This window comes from Podarcis liolepis (assembly GCF_965112155.1).
Source record: "Podarcis liolepis genome assembly, chromosome: 3".
NCBI classification, from domain to species: domain Eukaryota; kingdom Metazoa; phylum Chordata; class Lepidosauria; order Squamata; family Lacertidae; genus Podarcis; species Podarcis liolepis.
In genome coordinates, this window is record NC_139557.1 from 65,092,946 (window position 1) to 65,112,957 (window position 20,012).

The 20,012-nt window shown below is 40.7% G+C and overlaps 2 protein-coding genes across 5 annotated transcripts in view; both read left to right on the plus strand.

Annotated features, from left to right (window-relative positions):
- Positions 1–4,709, plus strand: part of PHACTR2 (phosphatase and actin regulator 2) — a 77,148-nt gene extending 72,439 nt beyond the window's left edge. For all 4 annotated transcript variants that reach the window (XM_083496274.1, XM_083496276.1, XM_083496277.1 and 1 more), the window contains 2 exons: positions 314–390; positions 2,480–4,709. In XM_083496274.1, the coding sequence (XP_083352400.1) occupies positions 314–390; positions 2,480–2,495 (93 nt within the window). In that variant the 3' untranslated portion in view covers positions 2,496–4,709. The remainder of the gene's footprint in view (positions 1–313; positions 391–2,479) is intronic.
- A 2,766-nt stretch (positions 4,710–7,475) lies between these two features.
- Positions 7,476–19,556, plus strand: LTV1 (LTV1 ribosome biogenesis factor). The gene is made up of 11 exons (XM_083496281.1): positions 7,476–7,633; positions 8,943–9,074; positions 9,558–9,749; positions 11,735–11,822; positions 13,140–13,284; positions 14,346–14,580; positions 15,007–15,134; positions 16,685–16,821; positions 17,050–17,102; positions 17,907–18,107; positions 19,173–19,556. The coding sequence occupies exons 1-11, from the start codon at positions 7,631–7,633 to the stop codon at positions 19,284–19,286; spliced, it is 1,428 nt and encodes a 475-aa protein (XP_083352407.1). The 5' UTR covers positions 7,476–7,630; the 3' UTR covers positions 19,287–19,556.
- The last annotated feature ends 456 nt before the right edge of the window (positions 19,557–20,012 follow it).

Genomic DNA, 20,012 nt, shown 5'->3' on the forward strand with positions numbered 1-20,012 from the left:
ATTTCACCTGTCGGTTTGGGGGTGGGTCTGTCTTTTTAGTTACACTTAAAACATCATGGTGTACAATTTTACATGGTACAATATTCATACTGACTAAATATGGGGTTGCACTGAGATATGAAGAGAACAGAAGTTTAACTGTATATGTTATGACATAAAAATGGGCTAGACACAAAATAATATTTTGCTCTTTCCAGAATGGTGAATACATTACATAAAATATATATTCATTACATTATTACATTGTGTGTGTGTGTGTGTGTGTGTGTGTGTGTGTGTGTAGTCTTATCTCATACTTTGTTTTTTAAACTAGGCAGCAATAAGGAAAGAATTAAATGAATTTAAAAGCACCGAAATGGAAGTACATGAAGAGAGTCGGCAGTTTACAAGGTAAGGAAACTTGGGGGTTCAACCCCAGATTGAAATACAAACCCCCAGATTGTATTTCAATTTTCAGAAGCAATATTTTCTGATACCTTACAAGGTTCCTTATATACCAGGTTTACAACCTGTGGTTCACCTTGTTGAACACAGGCTATTAGCAATATGTTATAGCCTGCCTGGTGCTTGAACACACACACCCTTGTGAAGTCTCAGGTAGGCATGAAAAGCAGCTTATTGAGTCCCTCACACCCTGCCACATATGGCTGCCAGGTGACATTTGTTTTAAAAGGTCATCATGCAAGTATGTCATTTGCCATTGTTTGAAAATAATGATCTTTTAAGTGTGGAAGGATTTCTAGATCTGGCCCTGATGCAGCAAAAACCCACACCTCAGCCTAGTCCTTGATTTCTTGGTACAAAGATTGTGGCAATGGGGCTTGAGGTAAGGGCTACCTGCACAGTGTCCTCCTTGTCTTGGCAGAAATTATTACACACAACCAGGAACATGGATAACTTTTTTATGATTTTATGAGCTATCAGCATCCTGGCAAAGTTCACCTGCTTTGTTTCACTTCTTTTCCTGACAAATAAAAGCCAGCTTTATAGCTTTGCCTTTATCTACAGTTTTTTGTCCCTGCCTCTGCTTTCACTGATGTAACACATACAAACTTCACTTAAAGCTGGGGCAGGGGAGGGCTTGTGTTGGGTTGGGGAGAACCCTTCAGAAATTTCTGGCTGTAGTTATCTTTTCGGAATGAATAGCTTATTTGAATATAGCAACAGCAGAGCCCATTATGAAGAGGGAAGTTGATCATGTCTGGCCTGCCATACTGCCTTGTCCAACTGTGCTCTGTGCACCATTACAGTCATACCATGGTTCTCAAACTTAATTCATTCCGGGAGTCCGTTCGACTCCCCAAACCGCTCAAAAACTAAGGTGCAGCTTCCGGTTGGCTGCAGGAGCTTCCTGCACTCAATCGGAAGCCACGTTGGATGTTTGGCTTCCAAAAAACGTTCACAAACTGGAACACACACTTCTGGGTTTGTGGCGTTTGGGAGCCAAAACGTATGAGCACCAAGGCGTTCGAGAACCAAGGTACGGCCGTACTTAGCACATAGGGCTGCAGCATTAACTCTGTACCAGTAGTAGGCAAGTTGCATTTTGGAATGCTAGCTTCATTCTGCTGCTTTTCAGCATATTTCTTTGGCACATGAACAATTTTGCACATTGCTGTAACTTTCAGTGGTGGCTGATACTGGCATACCACCCGTTCAGTTTGTTTTTCCAGTGGGGCATGCCGAGTCACTATGTGCTAAATGTCTCAAATAAATGCATAAAATATACTAAAGACAGGAGAAGATTCTAAATACCTTACAAAGTGGTTCCTCTGATGGACTGCTTTAAATGTAGGCATTACAGAAGCCCATGTTGTCTGTGTTTCTGAGAGTGGCTTCTGACATGATCAAAGCACAAGGTTTTTGCACCTCCTGTTCCCTAAACATTGCTTTTCTTTCCAACTCATGCAGCAAGGCAAAAAGCTCTATTTCTAGTATGTAAGAGACAGGAAATGCAAAGTACTTTCTCCCCCATCTCCAAAGCAATTGCCAATCCCCTAATTTAAAGTAATAGGCAAAGTGGGAAGGCATCCTGCTGTTAAATTAAAAAGGATTACCAAACCATTCTAAATGTAATCTAAATAAAGGATTGTCATCAACATCTCTTCCCCTGAGTTTTAAGAGGTCAAAATTAATCACAAGTTTTAAGCCTTCTGTCTTCCACAAATGTCCATTCAACTTTCATCCTTTCAATCTCTGTAATTATTAGAACGTTATTCCAGATCCAGCAGCTCCCAGAGAGCCAAGAAGCAAGCGTTTACATTGTCAGTCATGGAGATTTAAACATTTAGCAGGCATTTTATATCCATGTTGCTCAGTTCAGTCTTAAACAAGCTTGAAATGCAGATTCAAGTCATATACAAAGAAAACAGAATTTGAATGTTTTGGCTTTTACAGATATTTGGACCCATGCTAAATCTCCAGGAACAGGGAGAGAGATTTTGAAAAAAAGGCTTATTTTTCTTTTTATCTACTGCAGGTTTCACCGTCCATAAGTGTTTGAAAATATCCTGCAATCCAGACACAAACTTCCAACATGGGGAGAGCACAGCATCTCAAGAGTGCACTGCAACTGAAATGTCTGCAGCCGTTTAACCTGAAGTCATTGAACAATGTGGCCTCCACATTTGACAAAAGTGATGAATCTAAGAGAGATCCTGGAAGGAATGTGAAAGCAGTTGCATAATAAGAGAGGAAATGGTATTGAGGTCATCTTATTCAGAGTAAATTATACCTTTTTTTGGCTAGGGAAAAAAAAGAACTGAGGCTAATTGTTGCCAGGAAGTAGTAAGAATCCACTTTCATGTAGGCTAGAAACAGACAGAAGAGAGTCCCTACCTGTCAGCCAATAGAATAATGTTAGGGTGAAATTAACCTAATGCTATATGGGGGTATTGGATAACTTCTTAAAAGTGCAAATCCAAGAATGTGAGCAATTCTGTGTGTACCGTTCCAGAATCCTCAACTTTTCATAACCAAGTGGAGAATATAAAGTTCTCTCTTCATAAACAGGGCTTACAATAAAGTGCAGTGCCAGTGAATTTGCCAGTAATTAGTCCTAGCTGGATTCATAGGCTTTTAAATAATAATAATAATAAAATATGACTGTCATGCTTTTTAAAAGTGCATTGAGGCTACAATCTTGAGCAGAGCTGGGCAGTAGAAGGAGGTCAGAACTTTTGAGCGTGCAACTATGTCCAGGATTGCAACATAGTTTTGTTTTGTTTTAAGGAAAATCATGGTCCTCCATAATCATGTACTAATTTGAGAAACATGTAGAGGAAGGACAATATGTGAAATTGTAATGAAAAGATGCAGATAGAAATGCCTTTTGAAAAATCTGGTTTTTGAAGTCGGGGCTGAATTGCTGACTTCTAGCCTTGCTTAGGCTGCGAGTCTTGACAATCAAATTCTGAAGCCAAACAGAAATGAAAGTGAACAATAAAGCAGTTTAGCAAGTAGTTTGGGTCTATTTTTTATCTTTATAGCTTCAGCTACATTAACAGATTCTTGGATCAGAGTACATAGTATAAGACCTAGAAGCTGTTCATCACTTGCCAAGACTTTCCCTCTAAACTGCACAGCCTCATGCTACTGCCGTGTGCCAGCACTCTCGTAGTTGGCCATTCCAGGGCAGAAAGAGCAGACATTTTTTGATAGACAACATCATTTGCTGGCCACAGAATATATGGGTATTACATTGCCTTTGTGTTTGGGACTATGGGCAGAGAATATTAGTATGGGCATGGCCCTTCCCTATGTGACCACTGTGTCCTCAAATGGGGGGTGGGGAGAACCTATTCCACATAACAGAGCCTTGTTTCTCCTCTTTTAACATTGTGTCAGGACAGTCTGAGGAATGAGGCTGCCTGTGCACATTTCTTACATCTTTGTCCAGCCTGCTTGATCGAGTTGAGGGGAAAGGGCTGGACAGTGAAGACAGATCTCAGGTCCTGCTTGTGGACTTGCCATAAGCATCTGGTTGGCCACTGTAGGAACAGGATGTTGTACTTGAGGGGCCATTGTTGTGATGCAGCCGGCTCGTCTTATGTTCTTATCTCCCATTCCCTAAAAGGTATATCCATGTACCAAACGGGTGAAACCAGAGCTCTGTCATGCCCTTCAGGGATCTCTCAGCCAGTGGACTCTGTGCCTGTGTGGGGAAGGGTCGTTCCGTAGGTGTCCCTACAGCATCCCCATAAAGGACCTTGTGAAAATTATAGAAAGGCCTTGGAACCTACAGCCTGTATTTGTTGTGTGTTAATAATGCGAAGCAAATTGTCTACTTTTATACTATCTTGTAATTGTATTTGTGAATACATGTTTAGTTAAGGTTAAATAGTATACGGTGGTGAGAGAGGCAATATGTGCTTTATTATGTTGGCCCTGAGTATGTTGGCTTATTGTAAGCCTATGACATTGTTTACACTAAAAATTGTCTTATATTAGCACTTATTTATCCTTTTAATGTGCACGGTGAAACTTCTGGGCCTGAAATACACAACGGCATGTATTGCAGTATTACAATATATATATATATATATATATATATATATATATATATATATGCTATTTATCCTTTTTAATGTATGTACATACTACAATTTATTTTTGTCTATGTGCCCTGTTTAGTTCTTAATTATAAAAGATATGTATTTTTTTCAGGCAATAAATGGTCTCTGTCACTTAATTATTATTTTTTACCTCAACACTTGTATTGTATTCTTCTGGGTTAGCTTTAGTTATAAAAGTTAAGAACGTCCGACAGAGCAGTCCAGTATGTGTGTACTCTGACTTAAGCCCCACTGAGCTCAAAGGCACTTACAAGTAAGTTTATGTGGGATTGCAGCCAGAAATCTTTAAAAAGTAGACACACAGTTAAGCTGGTAATATTGTATCATGTTCATTACTAATACATTTACATTTGCATTAAGTGCAGTGGGCTGTATTCCCCACATCTCCAAAATAAAAAATAATTGTATTTCCAAGTCTTATCATATTGAGATACACATAGTTTCTAAATGTTGGGTAGGTGCACAGGGATATTGCTAACAACTACTAATAACCTAATGAAACATCTGAATACCTTACATAGCAAAGAAAAATAATCAATATTGTTCTGTACCCTCATTGCCATCAGTTAAATGGGTTCAGAAATAAAGTGAAACTGTTCTGTCATGCTGCTGTATTATAACATATTATAATGAATAGGAGAAGTAAATTCAGCACTCCTATCTCTGTTACTGGTTGGAGAACATGGTCTAAAGCTTGCTCCTCAGCTATGTGAGAGAAAAATGGTGATACCCTAATGGTTGTCATACTCTGAGTAGACGCACTGAAATCAAGTTAGTATTCTCTTGAGTATGGTTTAGTTGGATATTGCCCAGAGAAATTGGCACTGAAACTTCATACTGAAATCAGTTTTTGACCTCCCTACTTCTCTCTCCAAAATGCTTAGGTCACAACCTGGAGTCCGTCCGTCTGTCTGTCTGTCTGTCTGTCTGTCTGTCTCTCTCACACACACACAGCCACAAAAGATGGTGCCACTGTTCTTTTCCTGCCCTGATCCCATTTCTCACAGGGCTCTCATTTGTTTTCCCACAGCAAGCAAGCAAGAGCTGAGCAATGGGACAAGGAAGGCAGGGCAGGAATGCTTGAAGCTGCATCTCCTTTATGTAGGAGATATGCAGTCAGCTCTAATGATGCTAGTTAACATGTGAAGGGGTTAGGAACACAGCTGTATTGCTGATAGGCAAACTCAGACCCCAGATATGTAATTGGTGGAGAGGGCCATGGGTGTGGGCAGGGGGGCAGCTGCCCCCTCACGATCAAGTTAAACAATAGAAATAACTAACTGACCAATCATGTTGATTCTGCCCCCCCCCCCAAAAAAAATCCTTGCTACTGCACGGCTGAGGAAATGTTTTTCTGTCATTGACTAGAAGTGGAACTAAAACAGTGGTTTAATTAAGGACTTAATATTGAGCTATATAACCTAGCAATGCCTGTTCCCTTACCCAAGATCTTTTATGTTTACTGAGAAGTTCCACTTAACAGAGGTCATCTGCACCTTTAATTAGAACCTTCCTCTTGGCAGCTTCTGCCCCAGTTGTTTCTTATGAAGTGAGGTAGGGATGATGGGAGTTTTAGTCCAACATCAGCTGGAGGCTCATGTTTGAGGAACAATGTGAGCACCTTAATTACAGTACTTTGTTCCACTCATCAACTTTAATATCATGAAAGGTTGCTTTGAGAAAACTACCACAAATTACCTTGCTTGGGGGATAGGCTCTTATTGCCAATTTGCTACTAGACCAAGTTTGATGTGTTGGTACTAACAATTAAAGCTCTATACAGCTCAGGATCAGGTTATTTGACAGACCCTACTCCTTAAATGCCCAGTAGAATAATAGATCACTGTATTCTGAAGGAGTTTCTTCTGCAAGTTCCAAAGATCTCAGAAGCCTGCCCCACAGTAATCTGGAGCACTGCTTTCAGTGTGGCTGCCCCTGTTCTGTAGAATAGCTTTCCTGTCAAAAAATAACAGGTAAGGTTTTTGTTCACACAGGCTTTCCCAGCTGGATAAATGGGTCTTTGCCAGGAGTGTCTATTTTGCATTGTTTTAGGGTTGTTTTTTTTAAAAAAATGTATCGATGGATTTGTGTGTATGTGTGCCCATGTTCCTGTTTTTATTATACATTGCCTTGACATGATTGTGCATAAAGCATTTATTTACAGAATTTACATGCATACATCAATAAACAAAGCTCCTGACACAGCAATAAAAGCAAAACAGACAATTCCTGAGCTATCACTTTAATTTAAGCAAACAAGAAGGAAAGGCAGAAATAAATATATCCTAATTTCTGCAATGGTGGGGTGGGGGGCTAAAATGTGTCACCCTGTCCCTGAATTCTCTCTATGGTAAAAGAAAGGTTCATATCGCCCCTAAGATAAAATAGATTGTAGCACACGAAAGATGATGCCGCAAAAATGAAGTCACACGGCATTGCAGTACACATTGGTGCTTTCCGTATACTGTACATGCAACCACTGTATACATTCATTTGCCCCTATTACTTCAGGCACACAGATCTCCCAATAAGCTGAGGTTTCACCACTGAGATGCCGTGGGATAGAGTGACATCACTTTGATACCATAGAGACTCACGGCCAAGAGCGGGGCATTTCATTTGTACCAGAGCTCCAGTGCCGCTCCGTTTCCCACCAGCACTTCCGCCTGGCAAATAGGGTCAACACCATTGAACTCTTTTGCCGGGGGTGGTTTTTTGTTTTTTTTACTCCGTGTAACTTCGTACAATAGCAGACACGGCAACTTTTTCTCTTAACGATAAGTATTTCTACATCAGTGCTATTCAAATGAAGTAGAAGTAGAGTGGGTTCTCCCACTGCCCCCCTCTTTCTGAGCAGCCTAGTATGAATTGGTACGTTCTAACGATGGCGGATGAACGGACGCCATAGAGAGGGGAAACCAGAGCGACGCCGGAGCCGGAAGCACGTGAAGCAGAGTGGGCACGGGCAGCTGCTGTGCTGGTTTTTAAAAAGTCGCGTGCTGAGGGGTCTTGGAACGTTCGGTGGGTGACGACGGCGACGTCCGTGTCCTCGCGCCATGGTAGGTGGCTGGGCAGGTGAAGGCGGCTTGAGGAGGAGGAGCCTGCGTGCGCGCTCTGAGCATGACGCGCCTCCTCGCGGGGTCGCGCTGGCAGCCTCGGGAGAAGTTCTCCTGTTGTTCCTCCGGCCTCTTCCCTGCCGGGACGGGGCTGGAGACCTAAGGCCACAGTGGCCTTTTCTTAGCAGTTGTGGGGGGATTGAGTAGGCATAACAGTGGGGCAGAAATGGAGGCAGATGGCACGGGCTACATACGCGCCATACATGTGAAGTGCATTTCCCCTCATCTCTGGGAGCTGTAGCTGACCCTCAACACGCTACAATTCCCAGCAAAACTACACTTCACAAAATTCCTGGGGAGATGTGCTTTAAATGTATGCCGTGTACGCAGTCAAGGTCTCTCAAATATCACTTTTATAATCTTGATATTTGTTTGCACAACAAACGAAGAAACGTATTTGTTTTGCTTTCCTCATGGGTGTCCCAAGGCGTTAAGGCACCTGAGGTGAAATGCGTCACTGCCACCCTTCAATGGAGTGTAAGAGCTCTGTAAGAGCTTCTCCTTGCGGAGGCTCACCCGCCAAGCAGCAGGGCGAGATTCCAGATCCCCTGCTCCTACCCAGCAAAGAGGCTTTGCACCGGCTTCTCCTGCCACACCACCAGGATGGGAGATCCAACCCTCCCTGGTGGCAGTGCTGGGTGGCAGAACGCCTCCCCTTTTGTTGACCCAGCGGAGAGACCAGCAACAAAGCTGGTTGGCAGAACCGGCATGCTGCCCCTTGGGGGGTGCCACCTGAGGCAGCCACCTCACCCTGCCTCATGGTTGGGCCTGCTCTGGCTTTCTTACCCACCAGGCAAAAGGTATTTGGAACAATCAGGATCTCTCCTACAAGAAGCTGAGATCTGTAAGCCCATGTCAGAGACATAAAACAAGTGCATAAATGTTGGCTGCTGCAAGTGTGTGTTTGTTAACCTAGGGATTGCCTGTTTTGAAAGCCAGCAAAACTTTCCTGGGTACCACACACATACTCCATGCAGCCAAGTACACGCCACAGCCTAATCTCTTGACAACAGCAGAATGCTTATTTCAAGCCAGCAAGGAAATGATATCATGAGGGTGCCGAGTGCATGTGTGTCTACAGACACCAGATCAGTTGGTAAGCCTATAAACCAAACAACTTTTGACTAATTTGCTTTGCTTTTCAATTTCTTGTAAAAGTTATTGGAAGTTTCAGTCAAATGCAGTCCATATCGTTAGGCAGAAAAATTGTCAATTATGGATCATTCTTAAGTATCTTTACTTTGTTTTGCAGCCTCACAGGCGGAAGAAACCCTTCATAGAAAAGAAAAAAGCTGTAACCTTTCATCTAGTACACAGAAGTCAGAGGGACCCCTTGGCAGCAGATGACACTGCACCCCAAAGAGTTCTGCTACCTGCACAGAAGGTGGTTATAAAATACAGTGTTGTAGGAAAGTGGCTGAGCTTTTACTTTTCAGAGAATTGAGCCAAAAATTATTTCAGCCTTGAAGTTTTGGGGTTTGTAATAATGTGTAATAATTCCCTAGCACTTATTTGCATTACAATTTTTGCATTTTGAAACCATGTGGCATACATACAACACTCTGTAGTTTTCAAGGAAGTATAGTTCAAAGAAAAATCTAATTGGGCTATTTGGAGGTGAGGGAATGCTAAAATCTGTGTTCACACACTTCATAAAAAATGTTTAGAAAGTTACTGTATCCAAAGTGCCTGCTTTCTCCCTGAAATATTTGCTTCCTCGTAATCTATGTTCAGCAAAAATACTGGGCAGATGCTTTTATTGTTAAACTGCTTTGAAATGTTTCATAGGAAGTGATTCATAACTGGAATTATTACACAACACAAATAAATAAATTTGGGACCTCTTCCTTTAAAAAAATACCTTTAGGGGGTTGATGAAAAAAGAAGAGAGGAACAGAGGAAATATGGAGTATTCTTTGATGATGATTATGACTACCTGCAACATCTCAAAGAAGCTTCTGGACCTTCTGAGCTCGTTCCATCAAGCATACCCAGTCAACAAGGCAGGATTGTTGTGACCACAGAAGGAGATGTACAAGAGGAAATTCAGCAAATTCCAGTAAGTACACAATATACTTGTCATGGTACTCTCAAAAGGAGATTCAGCAAAGAAGTCATGATTTTAAAAAGTTATTTTTTTAAAAAGGCAGGATTGAAATTATTAAATAAAGTATTCTGAAAACATCTAACTTAATAGATGTTGTGATGATACATTGCGGATATCACACCTATGTTGTTGTTTTTGAAATCTTTGAGGCTTCAGTCTATGGAACTTCCTACCGTAATACCTAATAAAGTTCTCAGGCAGGCCTTAACAAATGTTGCATTCACTATAAAACCTTTAACCACTGCCGCCAAAATAAATCCTCTATGTCTTGAAGAAACCCAGGAGCCTGCTTCCTATGACATAGACATGGTATTGACAACACAATTAGAAACAGATGAACAAACTTGATTTTTTGTTAAGTGAATTATTTACATAAAAAGGAAAAAAGTGTTGCTTTTCAGATGGTAGGATGCAATTTATTAAGTGTACAGTTTGCAGTTAACCAGGGTATCTGCTGCTACAGTTCCTAATATCTAAGAGGGTTTTTTGCAGCCAGATAAGCCCCCAGTAGTTTTTCCTGGGACCTGATTTGCTTGACCTTCACACCAGGCAGCCATAAGGAGGAACTGATGCTGAGCAGCAGACTTCTTCCTATTGACTTCTAGAATAGTTCAGATGTTTGCTGAAATCCACCCTCTGGTCAAGAGCTCATCTTGAAACCCTCTGGTTCTGGATTTTGGTGCCTTCTTGAAGCTTCACCACTATATCAGATCATGCCTTCATGCTCTCCCCAGCTGCCAGTTCATTTCCCAGCAGTTTTCTCACAGACTGCCAGCATTACTTTTTCCAAGCTGAGCTCTGCTCTCCTCTAGTTGGCAGCTGACAGATTGGCCTTTTGTTCTCCCTCCAGCCAGAGCCTTCTGACCACTCGTGTCCTTGCCCCTGTCAGGGAAGCCTGACCTGTCTGTCTTCTTTCAGGGACTAGTCAGTGATTCTACATGAACAAATTCTAACGGGCAGTTGAATTTGTGGACCCCTTGATGGAAGCAAATTGCATTTTATTCTGCACCTGGTCCATCAATAAACAAAGGGAGCTTCTCCCACTAGTCATTTTCAGACAGTCATCTTGAAACCTCCCTCCTTAGCAACTGTTACTAAGGCAGCCATAAGTGTTTTGTGACCATCACAGAGCTAGGCTTCTGGTCTTTTGGATTACATTATAACCTCAGCCACACGTTTCTCTCAGAATAGAAATGTTACTAAGAATTATCATCAGTTTATTTTGTAATCAGCCTTGCCACAAAGAACTACGCTGAAAAGCAATGTACTGTAGCAATGAGAACAAAAATGCAACTGCCTCTTTCACTGATTGATTTTGTGAATTTTGTTACAATGGACTAACATGGCTTTTTATCTACTATCGGTGTGAATAAGTCTGTAGTAATAGTAGCTAATAACACAAATGACAAAGTTTTGTAATTTTTAAATTCAGTTTCTATCAAGCAGATTTTCAACCTTTTCAACCTATGAGATGGGGGGGGGGCGTGCTGTATGTCTCTTTGGCAGCCATTTGGAAGGATTAGTGGTGTGGAGGGAAGATTTTTATCAAACACGTATCAATTAATAAGTTGGCTAGTGGTGATGGAACATACTGCCATAACATCATAGTTTGTGCATCCACAAAAACAACAACAACAAAAACAAACCTGGGACAATTCCCAGAAGTTACTTATAAGCAGGATTTTGGATTCCAGCAGCCTTGCTTGTCAGCTTGCCCTCCAGAGAAGCCTCTGTAGAAGAAATTCTTACAGATACTAGTCCACTGTGTGTGTGTGGCGGGGGGGGGGGGGGGAATGAACATACATGTGCTGTGTCTCCAATTTCAGAAGAAAGAGGCAATATTTTTTTAAAACAGTAGTAATATTTGGTGGTTTTTGTGTCTTGAGTAATTTTGGGGGGGAGGAAATGACTGCTGTTTTGTTCTTTTTGCTTTTTAGGCCCCCACCATTAACTTGCCCTCATCAGTGTTTGCATCAGAATTTGAAGAGGATGTGGGATTGTTAAACAAAGCTGCTCCCATTTCAGGTACTAAATTTACACTGCAGTCTGGTCCATATTTATTAAGAAGATATACTATGTTAAATGGAAGCTACTCTCTAGAAAGTGACTATCAAAGTATAGGCTTAAGCTGTCTCTCTGTCATAGCATCTATTATTACAGAATACTTTTGTTGCAGAATTTCTATATTAGCAGCAGCATCACTACGTCGTCTAATCGAAAATAGGAGGTGAAACTATTTTCTAGGTGCTTTGGGACTGCATAGATTTCTTTATTTTTCATTCAGAATCAAATTGGCATCAAGTACCGGTATACAGAACAGATAAATGTTTTTGCATGATGCATGGTTCTACCATGCTGGAAGTAAGTCTTCTGGAAACAGGGAAAAGGATACAACTTTTATTTCAGTTTTGTAAATACTTAGAATAGACCCACTGAGATCATTGGACTTGTCCATTGATTTTAGTGGATGAACTCAAAGTCTGACTTAGGACTCAGCTATACAGCTGCAAATAAAACATATTAAGTGTGTTTTAAGTGCAATATACAATGTGACACAAGATGGCGATGGTGAGCCTTGTGGAAAATTCAATGTATTTTTTTAAAAAAAGCTTTAAAAAAAGCACTGTCAGAACATTTTTTATATGTGTGTTGTTTCCACCTCAAGTTGGCTATCATACTCATTCTTCTATTCATGTGTGGTGGGGAATAGGTAAAAGGTAAAAAGTCAAAGGTGACTATGGGGTGCAGCACTCACCTTGCTTCAGGCCAAGGGAGCCGGCATTTGTCCACAGACAGCAGGGGAAAAACTCTTGTAAAATGTATGAGAATGGAGTTGTGCCATAAGTTACTTACCCTGAAATGCAGGTTAGTTTTGGGTTTCTTTGTTTTTTAAAGTTGTGTATTAATAACCATTTCATCAGCTTTCTTTGTATTTTTAAAAGAATTTGGCAGCAGCCTGTTTAAATATAGCAAAATCACTTATTGAATTAAAAAAATAATAGTAATTTGAAAACAAAAGCAGATGCTATAACACAACTCCTCTCATAGAACCCAGTAAAAATTAATTAATCTAATTTTTCTCACCCTTTTCTAAATTAGCTCTGGGCCCCAAAAGCCTTCCCATTCAAGTGGGGGGGGGGGGATCTTGCAACACTTCTCAAAGGTACTCAGGTTTGAGTCTGCCATAGAAGGGAATTCTATAAAGGGAACAGCCACAATGAATGGTTTTCTATGCTTGGCTAGAGACTGGTGTTTACAGCAAACTGGCTGTTTGGCTCTGACACTTTCTGAGAAATGCCTTGTCATAACTCATTTATAAGGTGTTATTTTATCTATCATTAGGGCCTAGGCTGGATTTTGATCCTGACATTGTTGCGGCACTTGACGATGACTTTGATTTCGACAATCCTGATAATCTTCTTGATGATGACTTCATTTTAAGGGCGAATAATCAAGGAAGCACAGAGCAGGAAAAGGAAGCTTGTTGGTAATGGAATGGAAAAAGTATTACTGTCCTTCATTGCCTTTCTGTTCTTTGTTTTGCATTTTGCCACTGGGCAAAACGTTGCTAAGGAACTATCTTCATACTCCTTTTCATATAGATACTTTTCAGAGTCTGAAAATCAGCACCTCATCAGCTATTTAACTGTAAAATAAGAAAAATAATGACCTATGACCTGGTTAGACAAGAAGTCCGAAAAGAAATGAGGTGAGGAAGAAGAGCAGCAGCCTGATAGAGATCCATCAGAAGCTCAAGTGTACCACCTTCAATTTAGGGTAGACCTATTGAGCGCTTTATTTCTTTACTAAGGAAGGCTTAAGACTCTTCTCATTCTTAGGGCTTCTGGCAAAACAAACAATACATTCAGAGTTCAGCTTCATCCTCCCCCAACCATTTACATTGTTTCTCAAATCTCTGTAGCTTCTCCTCTCTAAAGTTCGCCCAACTATCCTGTCCTCTCCTTACTGTTTCTCACAGTGCCAGTCCATCATTGCCTGTGACACTGAGGCAAAGGGAAATAGGGTGCCTCCTAGAATCAGTGCTGCTGCAGCTGCCTCTCTTTCCCCACCTGTCTGCCTTGTTATATGCTGGCAGAAGCATAGGCACCCACGAGTTCTGCTCATCATAATCTCTGACCCATCTGTGTTTATTTTCCATAGTGGCGAGGCAGTCATGTATGTTTGCTGCCGGCCCCTGACAGCCTTGTGGATAATAATCATCAGCTCCAGTTGCATCTGCAAAGAAACCAAGTAGCTTCAGCCCCCTTCCCCTCAGCTGTTGCCTTACAGCAGCCATTCCATCAAGCAATGTTTACATGTGGTTGTTAAAAAAACTATAAGAGTTTGCTTTTCAACCTCCTTCCCCATCTCCTTTCCTTCTATGCTTTGGCTTTTTATTGTAAGCCTGAAGGCACACTTTCTACCTCTTTTTCAAATGCCATCCTGGGAGCCATTTTGGCTAACGAGCAAGATAGAAATTATTTAATACTTCTCTTTTAAAAAAATGAGATAGCTGGGTTTCTTTTTCTTTTTGGCTGCTCTTCCTAGGGAGTCAGGAGATGAAGATGAATGGGAGGACATGGAAGAAGAGGATGGAGAAGGCACCCAGAGTGATGTGGATTCAGAGGGACCTTTGTCAGATGACACTGAGATTAATGGAGAAATGAAAGAATTTCTTTTCATGCAAGAAGAGACCAAGAGCCGTTTCACAGAATACTCCATGACTTCTTCAGTAATGAGAAGGAATGAACAGTTGAGCCTTTTGGATGAGAGATTTGAGAAGGTGAGGTAACCTAATGGTAATGATTCTGGTGAAGCTTAAAGGGCTGTCGGCAAATATTCCCCCACTCAAACTCTGATTTTGATACAGGCAGATCAAAGCCCTGTGTAAACGGCTACTTTATCATATTTTTCCAATGATAAAAAGACAGCTAACTGCTAAACAATCATACTCTGTAATATGTACCTTACATATTTTTGTTCACTATTGAGTAATATTTATTCTGAACTGTAGATATGTTATTCTCAATCAGCAGGGTAGCAAATAAATTTGTATTAGTGTTTACATAAAGGAGAAGGAAATTAGGAGAATGAAAACAATTGTTCTCAAAACTCGAATTCCTCTCCCTGTGTGGTTCAGATTTGTTATTGTAGTTATATAATTAGTTCCAGATACATTCAGGTTGAGTGTTGTGTGTTTTTTGTTTAGTTCTTTGAGCAGTTTGATGATGATGAAATTGGAGCACTGGATAATGCCGAATTGGAAGGTTTCATTCACAGCGACAGTACGCGGTTACAGGAAGTCTTGAATGACTACTACAGAGAGAAGGCAAAGAAGTACGTAGAATGTTCCAGCTGTCTGATTTCTTGGTGTGAATTAAAAGAATTTCTATAGAACCCTTCGACATCAGGGTGATTTACAAATGTTGGACACAAGCTACAATCAAAACATTAAAAGGCCATTTTTTTAAAAAGAAATTATTTTAAAAGACTAATCAAAAAGGCCATTGTGTAGCACGAAAAGGACAGTTGCATGAGCACTAAAGAAGCCTTTGCTGGTTTAGTGTTTCTGTATTCTGTTTACTGATTAATTTCCAGAGACTACATTGAAAGCTGAGTAATTTTTATTTAAAGGCATTTTCATGAAAAACACTATATTTCTCTAATTGTTTAATTTGGTTGTGGTTTATCTGGTTCATGGGGGAAGAGCTCAGTTGGATCTCTTGTTTATATTCATGCTTGACTGCTGTTACCGATGATCAATTGCTGTGTTAGAAGAAGAAAGCCAAAGTCCTTTAAATATATAGCTTTTGATGGCAAAATGTTTGGCTTGACGCATGTATTGATATTTACTTCATATTGACTCAGGATAATCAACATTCTCTGCCTCTAGCAGCAATTATAAAGTATGTGTCGGGTACGGAAGAGGCAATTGTGATGTCCTGTCAAGTATCTGATTGAAGGAAAAGGAGGAGGGAATATACTTCAGCGGGGTTTAACAATCAGTATATACATTTTATGAAAACTAAATAAATACCTTTAATTATATACAACTGGGTATGCAGCGAACAACGTAGGCTGTACTGAGAGAAAAATATTTAGCTTTTATGCAGTTGGAATGCCTGCTGATACTGTGCAAGTCTGTATTTTATTGTGATGCACAATTCAGGGGAACTACCATATTTTTCGCCCTATAGGACGCACTTTTCCCCCTCCAAAAATGAAGGGGAAATGTGTGTGCATCCTATGGGGCGAATGCAGGCTTTCGCTGAAGCCTGAGAGCGAGAGGGGTCGGTGTGCAGGCTTCACGGCACCTCTCCGCAAGCAGCGGGAGCGCTCCCACTGCTTGCGGAGAGTTGCCTGCATGCCGAAGCCTGCGCGCGCTGAGATCAGCGCGTCCAGGCTTCGCGGACCTCTCCGCAAGCAGCGGGAACCAGCGCTGGGGTCCCACGGCTTGCAGAGAGCTGCCTGTTTGGGGGCTGGGTCGGGGGAAGCTCGGGCCTCCCCCGCCCCAGCCCCGCGCCTGGGGGGGAAATAATTTTTTTCCCTTTATTTCCCCCCCCAAAAAAACTAGGTACGCCTTATGGGACGGTGCGTCCTATAGGGCGAAAGATACGGTACTTTGCCAAATTACACCTTTCAAATACATAATGTACAGTACTAATTTCTGCCATACCAGTTGTTGCCGGATTGTAACTTGCATTATCCTTGGCCATTGACCAGGCTAGCTGATGAATTCTGGTGTCCAACAAAGTCTGGAGAGCATAAATTAGCCACTGCTGCTCTAAGGGATGCTGATCAATGGATGAGCAGCTAAAGGCAGTTTTAAATTTAAATTTAAAATGTTTTAAATATGCCTTCATGAATCTTTTATTTTTCCCCAAAAGCTGTGTCAAACTTGAAGGTCTCGAAATCAAAGAAGATTCAAAGCTGCTCCCCAGTGAGGATGAAGATGAGATAGAAGAAATTGCAGCTTTGGTTATTGAAGAACCCAAAGAAAAGTGGGATTGCGAATCCATTCTGAGTTAGTGTCTAGAGCTACATGTTTTTTTCTCCCAACGGCTAAAAAATGCAAGGATTATACTGCTGCTTTTGTGTGTCAAACTAGCACACACAGTAACTATTAACGAAAAAGGCCAATGAATAAGAAATTATTAATAAATTGTTTGGTCTATAACAAAAGTTTTAAAATCAGATCTGGGGCAGTAACTGATTGATTACTCAAACTTGTGTCACTTTTTTTCTCCTTAAGGTACCTATTCAAACTTATACAATCATCCAAAACTTATTGAGGTTCCACAAAAGGTAAATGGAAGTTTCTATTTTATATCATTTTAAGAATTTTGACCAATAATAGGCACATCCAAGAATTTCAGCATGCCTAGTGTGATTCTTTTGCTTTAAAGAAAAATAAAATAGCAAGCCTTACCATCTTGAAAATGGCTTTTGAAATTAAAGGCCATGTGGCATGGAAAATGATTGTCTCTGGGTACACATAACTAGTTGTGTAGTTCTTTGGTTCCCTATCCCAATAGCATGTGTGGTCATAAGCTTACGTGTTTTGGGAGAATTGTAACTGTTCTTCAGACCTGTTTGTCATTACTCAAAAGTGATCCAGCACAGACTGGTTGGTGTCTTTTCTCCCTTCCTTTCAGCAGTATTAAATATTTTTGCACTTATTGCTCTCACAGAAAACAAGTTCTTAGTAACTTGTTTTACCTGGAAATCGGAGGCTAAAAAATTATCACTATTCTCTGCTTTAAATGCTAAACATGCATGCACAGTTTCAAGTAATTTCTATGTAATCTGCCAAAGATTTTCAGCAAGTATAATGAAGCCATTTAATAAATATTGCAACAAGAATACATTTTTTTAATTATTTAATCATAGCCAAACAGACACCCCCCCCCGTGAGGTTATAAATTCTGCTTTGACTGAACACTGATTTGAGACTTAGGGCCTATAGGTTCTGCTGCAATGAACTTTGGACTGGGCTGATTGGGGAAGAAAGCCACAATGTTATTGCTGGTTTATACATGACATGAAAAAGTATAGCAAGTGGTGGGGGAAGAAAAAAGATTTGTTAGTTTGTATGTATTTACTTTTCAGCCCAAACCAATTGAAGTGTCAAATAAGACAGGAATCCCTCTGGGTGTTTTGCCCGGAAGAGGACTTACAGCTAAGCAGGCCGAACGCATGGAAATGATTAACGACAGTGACCTGCCAAGAGTAGCCACACAACCACGATGCAAAAATGAGAGTAAAGAAGATCGGAAAGCTAGAAAACAAGCTATTAAAGAAGAAAGAAAGGTAGGCTTCTTTCACTTTTTTCAGTAAATACTGAAATGTGCATTTGTCTGATTGTCACTTTGACTAAAATAGTTAGTTTTAACTTGAACCAGAACCATTTACATCCTAACTTTTGAACATGAACACGGGTAACTTCACTGTTTCCAGGTTGTCTCCCATAGATAAGCACCAAGCAGACTGAGACCATGTTAGGCGTATGCAGGCATATTTCTGCATCATATATGTCTTTTGACTTCTGTCCTTTTACAATATGCTAAATTGTTCTTGTGAAATAAAGGGTGCAGAGGGCAAAGTACACTGAGCACCACAGTGACACTGGTCCTGATCAGAAGGGGATCACCTACTCAGAAGGGAGTAGGTAAATGTAACTTAATCAGAAGGTGACACTATTGTGCTCTATATTAGATCCTTATCAATTGTTAATCTTCATCTGATTGAGAAAAGATGCTGCTTTGTTCTAATGGTGTTTCTCTGTATGGGTTTAGGAGGGGGCAGAAGTTCCTTCGTTCCATTTCGATTGCTAATACCAGTAATGGATTTATGCTAATTTTTTACAGATCTTTGATTGTAGCAGCTGGCTGCTTGCAAGAATCTTTGCATTCTTTGTGACCAGTACAATAAATTTAAAATTGCAGTCCAGAAAGAACCCAAAAACTGGCATGTATATAGTTGAAAGGATTGGTAAATTGGTCGCTTCATTCCGAACTCTCTACATGTTACTAGTGATAACAATAGAAATAAACTAGCTTTTCTTATGAGATGCATTTCTGCAGCATTTGTAGCATGGAATAGCCAATGTGGTGCCCTCCAAAGCTTGCGGAGGGCGCATTTGGGTTGTATCCAATGCTGCCTGTGCACAAACAGAATGGATTTCTGCTCTGGAAGGGGCTTCACGTTCCTCCTTCTCCCTGCACATCCCTCAAAAACTGATTGGGAGGGTTGGAGGGTCTTCCACAGATGAATGGAGAGCATGTGAGGGGCTGCAGAGGCTGCATACTTTTTTATTAAGGAAACTGCTTTGGGAACTTCTTTGTTGAAATGTAAATAAATGGTTTATCTGTGTAGGAACGCAGAATGGAGAAGAAGGCAAACAGATTGGCCTTCAAGCAAGAGAAGACAAGGCAAGAGAAAGAGCTGCTCAACCTGAAACAGAATTTTCAAGGGCTCAAGCTGTCATAATGAAAAACAATTGCTTCGTGTTAAGGACACTCAGCTACCATACTCTCTGCTGATACCTTTTGGAACTTCTGTCTTCAGCCTGACAACAGCAAAGTTTAAGATAATGACTTTTTGAATTCAGATAGTCACTTACCGGCATCTGGTTACATGCAAAATCAGTTTTGGGTACCACCGAAATAAAATTGCTGTAATATTTTCTCCTGTGGAAGTGTTGGCAGGCATTTGTTAAGATGGGCAAACTCCTCTATAGTAAAATCTCTTTACTAGTCACTTTTGTCTGCTTTCATTATAACAATTAGACTTTCAAAACTTGGTTTAACGTTTAAGTTAATACTTCTGTGTTGCTGCTTACAGGAATGGTGTTCAAGAGAAATTAACTCCTGCGGTTGGAGAGGCAGGGTGTTATCTTAAGAACCTCATGTTAAAGTATCAGGCCATGAGTCAAATGGTAGAATTCAACATAGCACTAAGGAGATAACTATGGGCATTTCTGCTTGCAAAATGATTTTCCCTCTTTTCACCCTGGTGCTGTTTTGGGGATCTCCTGAACCTCCAGAACAGATTTGTGGGAGCAGTCCTTGCATGGGCTTCCACTAGCAGACCCATATATTTCAGCACTACAGGCAGCTAGTCAGATGAATATGAAATGTTCACAAGTTGAGCATGATCTTCTTGCAGCCTCTGTATTCTACTGCCTCTGAACATGGAAATTCCATCTAGTGATCA

Bases quoted from the DNA above. Each gene is read 5' to 3' on its own strand.
- LTV1 (XM_083496281.1), top strand. The intron at 9,075-9,557 runs GTGGTTATAAAA...AAATACCTTTAG, and splicing joins TTCTGCTACCTGCACAGAAG to GGGGTTGATGAAAAAAGAAG. The intron at 11,823-13,139 runs GTACTAAATTTA...ATCTATCATTAG, and splicing joins CAAAGCTGCTCCCATTTCAG to GGCCTAGGCTGGATTTTGAT.